Source organism: Anolis sagrei, chromosome 1 (genome assembly GCF_037176765.1).
Source record: "Anolis sagrei isolate rAnoSag1 chromosome 1, rAnoSag1.mat, whole genome shotgun sequence".
Lineage (NCBI taxonomy): Eukaryota > Metazoa > Chordata > Lepidosauria > Squamata > Dactyloidae > Anolis > Anolis sagrei.
Genome location: NC_090021.1, coordinates 127,172,769 through 127,184,160, shown reverse-complemented (window position 1 = coordinate 127,184,160; position 11,392 = coordinate 127,172,769). Strand labels below are relative to the sequence as shown.

The 11,392-nt window shown below is 40.6% G+C and overlaps 1 protein-coding gene across 1 annotated transcript; it reads right to left on the bottom strand.

The window, feature by feature from the left end:
• Positions 1–6,863: 6,863 nt before the first annotated feature.
• LOC132760675 (general transcription factor II-I repeat domain-containing protein 2-like) lies at positions 6,864–8,438 on the bottom strand. Its single transcript, XM_060753152.2, has one exon. The coding sequence runs from the start codon at positions 8,436–8,438 to the stop codon at positions 6,864–6,866; it is 1,575 nt and encodes a 524-aa protein (XP_060609135.2).
• Between the last annotated feature and the right edge of the window lie 2,954 nt (positions 8,439–11,392).

The window sequence follows — 11,392 nt, the reverse complement described above, 5'->3', positions numbered from 1 at the left end:
ACCAGCCGTGCTTGTGAGGCCAGCGGGACCGAGAGCAAGGCCTCCCCAAAAGATCTTAATCTACGTGCTGGTTCATAGGGGACGATACATCAGGACAAGTAATATCATGGTTTTTGCTGCACTTACAGGGAAGAGCATCTGGGCACCCTCCTGTTTGCTGCGGGAGCTCCTGGGATAGAGATATTGTCTGAATGGGTTCTGAGAAGGTTTGCAAATCAAAGAGATGGTTTATCATAGCAAAATAAGTACTGTACCTTCCGGGGGGGGGGGGGTATTTTTGCTGCCAATGGCAAAATGCAAGATTCATTGTCTTAACACATAGTTTCTTGCTCATCATGAATGAATATGACGTCTTCCAGTGAGGTGAGATGTAGCGTGAATTTTGCTCTGGAGTAATATTTAAAAGGTCAATTTGTAGCGAGATAAAAAAAATCAGAATGGTGATTCAAATTTGCTATTCTGCAGTCTGAATAATTTATCATCAATTATCACAAAATAATGTGAAGTAATCTTGTAATAGACAGTCAGCCCTGCACACTCTCAGGTTGGGCATTAACACACTTGATTACTTGAAGGAAGAGAGATATTATGGTTTGTCCATTTTGGCAGAGTCTCTATACCTTTTACCCCAATGAATGTGGAGGACCAACTGTTATCTCATAATACATCAAATTCCAGTTCACTTCTGTAAATGTTCAGTTCCAACAAAATTCAAGAAGTCTTGCTCCAAAGTAAATGTGAACAGAGCTAGGTCACTTTAGAAAATTATGCGTTGTAAAACATTTTAATGTATCCAGAATCTGCCTAACCAATTCTTTCAGCATCTTATCTTTACAAACCTATTTTGGGAGAGTCCTAACATGGACAATTTTGATACAATTTTACAATTTTTAAAAATGAAAGTTCATTTTTAGAGGATGCTCTGGAATCAACAAGCCAGTCCCTTATTGGTTTCTTGTAATCTGGGAATGGACTCTACATTAGAAGAAAACCATCTAGATTAATTTGGGGTGCACTCAGGCCCCTTCTACACTGCCCAATATCCCAGGATCTGATTCCGGATTATCTGCTTTGAACTGGATTTTGAGTCTCCACTACCAGATAATCTGGGATAAGCAGATAATCTGGGATCAGATCTTGGGATATAGGGCAGTGTAGAAGGGGACTCATCACCTTACAGCACTTCACTACATGCTCCATGGACAATATTGTCTACGTACTCAAATGTCTGTGTAAATTACTATATGTTGGGATGACCACCAGACCCCTGAAAATCAGAATTAGTGAACACCGCTCTCGCATAAGAAATGGGTCTACTGACTCTTCTTTATATGCACATTTCCAAGAGAAGGCACACACTTGCCATAGCTTTAAATTTTGTTCTTTGGAGAAGGTATCACCTAAACCTCATGCTGATGTGAAAAGGTACTTGTTACAGAAAGAGTCATTTTGTATTTTCAAATTACAAACACTTATCCCCCAAGGGCTTAATGATAGAATAGATTACACTTGCTTCCTGTAACATTCTATCCTACTTAAGAGTCACTTGTTACCATCACAATTGCTCAATTTAGAACTCCTCACTCAGAGCCTAGGCTGTTTACAGGAGTGTAAGTAGACTTACATGGGTTTTGAAAATCCCCTCAAACAGTGGGGTTTTTGGGCATTCTAGTATACCATTTTGTTTATATATTGTCCTTTTCCTATCTAGTGAATCCAAAGACTATAAATGCTGACAGGAAATCAAAACAGAACCGATAGCTACCAATTAGAATGTAAGTAGTCAAGCGTGTACAACAACAACCTTTTCAAAACTATATCAATTTGGGGATTGTAGTATATCTGTTATCTGTATGTTGCTGTGTTTCTTATGTAGTGAATTAAAACAACATAACACCTGATGAAGATATTGCGAAACAAGGGAAACAACCCGGGAGACCTTGTTGTGTGTCACTGTCACCAATGTTGTTTATGGAAGAAGATCTTTCGACAATATAGAAAGTGTTATTTTGTGCCACTGTGCCTGACATTGTTTAACTGTTCTTTTGGAAGCTCTAGTTTCATTGTGTTGACAAAGTATTGATAAACCATGTGTCACTGTCTCTGATGTTATGGAAGATCTTTCGACAACATAGAAAGTGTTATTTTGTGCCACTGTGCCTGACATTGTTTAACTGTTATTTTGGAAGCTCTAGTTTCACTGTGTTGACAAAGTATTGATAAACCATGTGTCACTGTCTCTGATGTTGTTTATGGAAGAAGATCTTTCGACAATATAGAAAGTGTTATTTTGTGTCACTGTGCCTGACATTGCTTAATTGTTATTTTGGAAGCTCTAGTTTCACTGTGTTGACAAAGTATTGATAAATTATCTTCTATTTATAAACAGTCTTTAATTAATTGTGTGAATGTTTTCATGTTACATTCAATGTAGAAATTCTTGGAACATAGAAATTGTGATTTGCAATCTACAGTTTTTGTATTCATATTTTTAAACAGCCAGGAAAATCTTCCTGAGGCACTTGCTTCTCCCTGCTGTAGCTCTTGGGTTTCTAAATTGAAGAAAAGTCCCGTTTTATTGGTCTTCAGGTGCTTCAGTTAGACTTAGAGGCAGAGAAGTTCCTGAGCCCCTCAGTGCAGGTTTTTTTTCCAGTTTGCATCTTTGTATTGGAAGCACAAAACTCTAAAGTCCTTTATGCAGCAGTGGATGGAGGCACACAGCCAGTTTACCATGGGCTACAGCAGCTAGAAGCCAGCCTTAGCAGTGCTTTCTCTGCATTCCCTGCATTCAGCCAGATGGCTCCTGCAAACAAGCCATTAGTTCTGCAGCTGCTTAAAACAGATTTGGAAGCAATGCATGCAACAAGAATTCAGATTTTTACTTTTCCACCAACAGGCAAATTCACCCCTAAGGAACTTTGCCTGATGCTTTAAAAGCTACACAATATTTTCTATTTTGGTTGTTTTTATCTGGAGTCAAATGCAGAATTAAGACACACAAAAAGAGCATTCTCTGAGTCAAAGGGAATGAATGAGGAACTTATGATTAAACAGGAGAAAAACACGATTTTCTGAGCATGTGAAAATCTGTCAGTCATATATTAAATATTTGTATTATCCCACCACTGTAATTTTTTCCTGGTTTCGTACTGTATTTCAACCCCCTTTTTAATCTTCCTACATAGGAATTCATTCACATTTCTGTGTGCAATTTATCTATTTTTCTAATGTGGATAAATGGGGATACATTTTTAGTCACTAAGGCATGCTTGTGTACACATTTGTACACATTTTAAGTGAGTACATGTTTAATGGCCGTTGCACTTTTTTACTCCAGAAAACTCGCAAACAAACAGATTTCCAAGGCCGAATGTGCTTTATTGTGTTGTAAACACAGGAAATGTAAAGCTGATATTTTCAAACGGTAACAGAAATCCAACATTTTTTTCTTTATTATAATATTTTAAACTCAAAGTCAACCTGTGTTATGTGAAATCCGGTACTTTGCTGATGACACAATGCTTCTATTTACAACAACATCCTGTTCCATTATGACAAAGAACACGATGGTTCATTTTCAACCTTTCAGAGGATGGGATGTGATGGTGAAGAGATCAACTCATTTCCAAAAATATCCTAACTCATTAAATGAGACATTCCGTTTGGCTATGTTGGTTTATAAGACAGTGACTCTTCCCTCTGTTTAGAGAGGCAGCATGACATTGTGTAGAGCTTTCCAAACTGTGTGTCACAACACACTAGTGTTTTGCCTGTGGTTCACAGGTATGTCACAGAAAAATTCTCTCCCCACTACACCCCCACAAACAAAGGAAGACACATTAAAAGACCTCCAAACAAAAAGACAGACATTCAGCCTCTGTTCCAGAAACCTCTAGATAAGGATTCTCCACTGGACTCCCAGACAGATTATACTTTAGTAGGGTTAGAAGAGACTCCCAAAGGGCATCTAATCCAACCCCCTTCATCAGGGAGGAACGCACAATCAAAGCAACCCTGGATGGTCATCCAGCCTCCATTTAAAATCCTCCAGAGAGGTTTAATCACTACAGAAGTGGAGTGCTGGTACTGTTCAAGTGTAGGAACTGTTATCTTTTATAATTTGTAAATATAGTGTAATATAGTGTAACTATATTATTGCTGTATTATTGATATGTTGATATTTTGTTATTGCTTTTTGTAAATTGTCTTTTATATGTTGTACACCGCCGTGAGTCGCCCTAGGGCTGAGAACGGCGGTCAACAAATGCAATAAATAAATAAATAAATAATAAATAAATAAATAATTTGCATAATTTGTTGATTAAATTGTAGTAATTACCCCTAAAATTGATACATTTCTAATTAAAGACACAAAACCTGTTGACAATGGTGTTTGTGATGAACCATATGGAGCAGCTACACATAAATCATTTAAAACTTATGCATATTATATATTGTAATATACCATATATACTTGAGTATAAGCCAACTTTTGAGCCCTTTTTTAGGCTGAAAAAGCACCCCTCGACTTATACTCGAGTCAAGGTTATTCATTATTTTATTCTGTTTTTATTATTATTATTATTATTACTATTATTATTATTATTATTATTATTATTATTACATTTACATTATTTTACTCTATTATTATTTTACTCTATTTATTATTGTTATTATAATACAAAAGGTTGCAGGTTTGAATCCGAAGAGTGGCGTGAGCTCTCGCTATTAGCCCCAGCTTCTGTCAACCTAGCAGTTCAAAAACATGCAAATGTGATTGCCTGCCAACCCCCCAAATGAAGACACCACACAACAGTTATGGGTTTAAAATTGGGCAACTTTATTAACTGTTACCTACTTAAATCTAAAGCTTAAAACCATAATCAGACTAGCATGAATGTGTAGTGAATAAAGCCAAGGTGGTGTCCCTTCCCGTCCTACCCCTCGGCTCAAAGGGCGAAACACCCGGTTCATGGGTGACATTAACCTGGGTAACCTTCTTAGCAAAATGTGTTGGAGGAATCTTCCTCAAGGATATTGAGGTAAGACCCTCCCCATTTAAAGGCCATTTATTCTGTTCACCTCGGATAGTGTAACCACTGGTGATGTTTTATATTAATGGCCTTTGTCCCCAAAAGGGGGTGCCTTGGGTGCACACCAAATATATAATTCCTTTCTAGCTGTTTTTCCGCTGAACCTGTTTAAATCACCAACAAACCCAATCTGCCCTCTGGTAACAGTATAGGGTAAGCAAAAAAAAACCTCCTAGAACGTAGGAGGAGGAAAAATTCCTACCTGGCTCTCTAAAGCAACCACAATTATACTATTAATGGGTGGGATGTGGTGGGTAGACATCAGGAGAAGACTGGAGGAAGGCTAGTCTTCTCCGGGCTCCTCCCCCCAAAGTAGTTCCGGCCGGAACTACTTTGTGTTGGGTTTTCTTCCTTGGGCAAAGCTCTTTCCCCTCTCCATCTTCGCTCGGATCAGGGAAAGATGAGTAGATCAATAGGTAGGGCTCCGGTGGGAACGTAACAGCACGCCATGAAGTCATGCTGGCCACATGACTTGGAGGTGTCTATGGACAATACTGGCTCTTTGGCTTAGGAATGGAGATGAGCACCAACCTCCAAAGTCGGACATGACTGGACTTAATGTCAGGGGAAAACCGTTGCCTTTACTATTACATTTATTATTTTACTTTATTATTACTGTTATTATTACATTTCCATTAGTTTACATTTATATTGTTTAAAAAAACATCATGAGGATCATTGAGCTGAATCTAGTAAAACTCAAACTGAAGGAGAGATAGGCAGTAACTGTTGTTCCCGTTTTCCTTGGCAATCCCTCAACATGTTTCTTTTTCAAGAACAATACTTGCTGAATTTCAACCTCATCACACTAGAGAATGAATCCACTTTAAATCCGGTTTCTGTCTCCTGCAGAATTCTGGGGTGTGTAGTTCAGGGAGGAGACTTTAACACCCTCCCTAAACTACAAACCCCAGAATTCTTCCTCTAGTGTGATGAGGTCCTTTGACAAAGAGGATTCTAGCCCTCAAAAACATAAATCACAATAAACATGCCTGTCATTAAGATGGCACAACTTTCTTAAAGCTGTTTCAATGTCATTCAAGTGATTAACTCTGTAACCACATAGGCTGTCTTTCAGAGGACCTCTGGTTTCTCTGTGTAGTCTGACACTGAATGATGTTAAAACAGCTTTAAAATCATGTGTCATGAAGAAAAAGTCTGGGTTTTTTTCCAAAATGGTTTTGATGCCTGGATTAAATGATCACACAACTGTGTACAAATTCATGGTGACTGAGGGCCCTTCCACACAGCCCTATATCCCAGAATATCAAGGCAGGAAATCTCACAATATCTACTTTGAACTGGATTATCTGAGTCCACACTCAGATAATGTGGGATTTTCTGCCTTCATATTCTGGGATATAGGGCTGTGTGTAAGGGCCCTTAGTTGAATGGTAGTTTTGAGTAGAGAATAGTTTAGGCCAGGGGTCGGGAACCTTTTTGACTCAGAGAGCCATGAAAGCAAAATATTTGGAAATTTATTTCAGTGAGAGCCATATAATATATTTTAAGACTGAATTCAACTAAATGTGAGTATAATAAGCCTCTGAATTTATTCTTTTAAATAATGTTGTTATAATACTCACCATTAATGCGACTTCTGGTGCTGCATGGATTTGCTGATGGCTTTGTAGTCTGGTTGGTACTTGGTGAGGTTAAGCTTCATGCAGGCGTTGAGGCTTTCATCCATTAAACGTGATCGTAGGTTGGACTTGATGTTTTTAAGATGTGAAAATGACTGCTCACATGAATACGTAGATCCAAACATGGTCAATACAGCATGTCTGAGGCCTTCAGGTCAGCCACTTCTGCTTCAAAATCTCTGAGGGAGACATCAGGAATATAACTCAGGTCGGCTGTGTTCAGTGAACACTCGTTTGGATGGGTGATGAACTTAAAGAGATGAGTGTGCTCACGAAATTCTCCGAAGCGTGCTTTGAACGACTGTAGGAGACTGGATGTGAAGCCAGCTAGCTGGTGGAGATCAAAGTTTTGAGTGGGCTCACTTGCTGTGCATGCATCTTTAAATTGTCTCAGTTTTTCAAAATGTAGTAAACGACCCGTTTCAAGATCCATGATAAAGAGCTCCAGCTTGTTTTCAAAAGCAAACACGGCGTGTTGAAGGGATAACACTGTATTTCCAATGCCTTGCATTTTCACGTTGAGCTGGTTCAGATGTTCAGTCATATCCATGAGATAGTAAAACTTGAGGAGCCACTCAGTTTCGGCTAGCTCAGGATGCTCGATGCCTTTCATTTCAAGGAAATTCCGGATTTCGTTCAGGCAAGCTGCAAAACGGCTGAGCACCTTCCCTCGTGACAACCAACGCACATTGCTGTGCAAAAGCAGACCGTGGTAGTTATTTCCAACTTCATTCAGCAGTGTTTTAAACTGGCGATCATTTAAGGCTCGGGCAACAATAAAGTTGATCACACGAATGACCAGCGACATCACTTCGCCAAGCTGACCGTCACACATCTGAGCACAAAGTGCCTCCTGGTGTAGAATGCAATGGAAACTTAGGATGGGTCTATTTTCATGTTCACGGAGAAGCGCCACAAATCCTTTGTTTTTCCCCACCATACACGGAGCACCATCAGTACACACTGAGAGAAGTTTATCCATAGGTAGATTTTTTTCACGAGCGAACTCCATGAAAGACTTGAATAAATCCTCACCTCTTGTGGACCCTTTTATTGGCAGAACAGCAAGACTTTCTTCGCGCAGTGTGTCACCAGCAGCATATCTTGCAATCACACTGAACTGCGCCAAATGACTTACGTCTGTTGACTCATCCAAAGCCAGGGAAAAGAACGGCGCTGCATTTATGTCCTTCACTTGCGTTTCCTCCACTTGGTTTGCCATCATGATGGTACGATCATGAACAGTTCTTGCCGACAGAGGCATGTCTTGTATCCGTTTGATTATCTTATCTTTGTTCGGAAGATCATCAAAAAGTTCATTGGCTACATCCAGCATCAACGTTTTAGCATACTCGCCATCTGTGAATGGTTTTCCGTTCCTTACTATTGCTAAAGATCCAGCAAAACAAGCGGAATTATAGTCGCCTTGCCGGGTCCATACGCGGAGTTGCTGCTGGCTAGCTTGCACCCTGCTCAGCAGCTCTTGGCACGCTTTCTTCCTGCTGTCTCCCGCAGGGTATTTTGATGCAAAGGTAGCATGGTGTGTGTCGAAGTGCCGCTTTACATTCCACCGTTTCATCGATGCAATTTTGTCATTGCAGATTAGGCACACCGCAGAACCTGCTCTCTCTACAAAGGCGAATTCTTCAGTCCATTCATCCTGAAATGTACGATACTCATCATCTTTTTTTCTTTTCGCCATCTTCTTCGTTGAAGGGTTAGCTTTGAGCTAATGACCGAGCAGACTGATTCAAAAGGGGGCGTTTACCTGTTTACCCAGAGAAACATGGGAATTGTAGTTTTGCAAGGCCTCAGGAAACTCAATGCTATGGAATAATGGAAGTCCTAGTTTTGCAAGGCCACTCCAAACTCATGGCTATAGAAACATGGGAGGTGTAGTTTTGCAAGGCCTCAGGAAACTCAATGCTATAAAATATGGGTATTATAGTTTTGCAAGGCCTCAGGAAACTCAATGCTATGAAACATGGGAGTTATAGTTTTGCAAGGCCTCAGGAAACACAATACAACAAAGATGGGAACTGTAGTTTTGCAAGGCCTCAGGAAATTCAATCCTATAAACATGGGAATGGTGTCTAATTCCCTTTTTTCCCTTTCAGACTACATTTCCCGGCATCCCTTAGCCTGGAGGGCTATCGCGGGGCATGCCGGGAGCTGTAGTCAGGGCGAGAAGGGAGGCGGAAACGGCCTCGGTGCGGTGCAGTTCCCCCGGCGGCCCGAGAGGGGGCGTGGCGCGCTCCGCCCCTTCCCCTCCCTCGGCCAGAGCTTCGCTTCTCGGGCGCCGTAGCTGAAGAAAGGCCCCTCTCGCTCTCCCCTCTTCCCCGCTTTCCCTGCTCCGGGCCCGGCGATGCCGCTACGCGAGGCCGGGGATCGGCGGAGGCGACTAGGCCGCAACGGGTCAAGGTGGGCTTTCGGTGGGGAAAAGATTCCCCGTTGCTTCCCTTCTCCCTTCCTTCCCTCCTCCCTTCCTTCGGGGCCTAATCAGCCAAAGGCGGGCTCAGTTCCTTTCCAAGGGAATACACGGGTGAGCCAGATGCACTCATCAAAAGAGCCACACCTGGCTCGCGAGCCATAGGTTCCCGACCCCTGGTTTAGGCTATGACCTGTAGCAACTTCTGCTGTTATATTTTCATTCGTAATGTTTTTATTACACACAAAGCAAAACTTTTTGACCCGTTCTTATACATCTAAGTTCCCTGCCCTTTCAGAAGCATCTAGCAAGACTGGGGACCAAGTCCAAAATTATTATCGTACTTGTGGAGAATTTTATTTAACTGATATTATATACTAACAAGCTTAGAGTTCAGTTATAAAAGCATTAAAATAAAATTCAGTGGAAATTAAAAGCATAACAGGTGGATCTGTCTGTGTTAGTTCCCTTCCTAACAAGCAGATTTTTAATTAATCTTTCTAAAAATAGTTTTGCTAAGGAGAATTATTTTTTCCTTATGATAAGCATTTCATGTGTATCATCCATTACTAACTGAAGGGAGTTGATGACTTTAGCATTTTAGAAAACCAGACATAAAAAGCTTCTAAAAATTCCTCCATAATTACGTTATCTCACCTCAATGCTATGTTTTAAGGGAAATACACAGTTTTGGGTTTTTAATAGCTATGCGATCCTAATAAGATATGAAACTGGTTTGCCTTAAGCCAAATGCTACATAATAGTCTTACCAAAAGAAGTCATCATATTAGTACTCAGTCTTCAATGCAAAACTGGGCAGCAGATAACATTCTCATGATGCAGCCATTCTATTTGATGCACCATGATTCCCCAGTAATTTCTTCATCCAAAAAAATAAGTGTAATAAAGACACCAAACAAGATAAAATAATCTCTGCCAAAAATGGGGTCAAAGGAAAGTAGTGGGCTTCATTTGTGAGATGGCCAAAGATTAAATCCCAGTGCTGATGTGATTTGCCAGTCCCTGGTTCCCATTGCAAGATATTTTTACAATGGCATGGGGAAGTAACCTTTACCTCAAAACCTGGTTCACATGGCATTATGACAAAGTGCAGAAGCCAACCATTTCCTTCTTCGCCTTTCTTTTGTGTCTTCACCATATATGTTCTACTGAATTGCTTTTTTTCTTGGCTTTCAGCCAAGTCAGTGCTTTCAATAAGCCTTACAAACATTGAAGCACTCCATACATTCTTCTGCCTGATTTTTCTCTTCTCTCCTAAGGACTTCCTCAGTAACACATCCTTGAACCCTAACAGTACAACTGGACTCAGATTCTGTGCCCACAGATTCAACCCTCCATAGCATGAAAATATGTTCTAAAATCCTGAAAAGGAAATGTTGACTTTGCCATTTTATATAACAGACATCATTTTGCTATACCAATGTATACAATGGGACTTGAGCACCCATGGAATTTGATATCCAAAGGCAGTCCTGGAACAAAACCTCGGTGAATGTGTAGGGTCCACTGTATTTTCAAAGTAATCCTGAATTTAAATTCATTTCCCCATATTGTGTTTTTTTCTCTCAGCTTGCAAAAACATACCATTTACACCAGGCATAGGCCCCTGGGTGCTTACCTCAGACCGTCCTTATTTTCCCTGTGCTCTTGGCAGAAGGACACGATGGCCCACCATATCCTTATGCCAAAAAGATGAGGAAGGGAGGCATGTAGCAGCTGAAAGCCCTCTGGAGCACTATCAATTGTTGCTTGTCTCGTCTTCCTCCCAACTTAATGCCAAGAGGACAGCCTAAGGATCGGGGAAGGAGGATGAGGAGGGGGATCAGGCGAGGATCAGAGCAGTCGACACATGTTCCACCTTCCTCCAGGCATAAGGATAGGGCGAGCAGCCCCATCCTTATGCTGGGAGGACAGCCTGAGGATGACCCAATATTGCACTCCAGACCAGGATCCCCTCTGACTTTAAACACCACACAGTTGAGTTAAAATAGCAAGCAGTTTATTGAAGGTAATAAAAGCCAAAACAATAAAAAGTAATCCACATTAAATGATAAATCCAATTGATTAGGAAGAAAAAAGAGCAATTGTTCCAAAGAGAAATAGTACAAAGAAGTCCATGAAATTAGATGCTTGATTTGAAAGGCAAATAACAGCAAAGGCACTTAAAACAGAAATCAAAAACTTAACATGAATCCAATGTTGCTTCG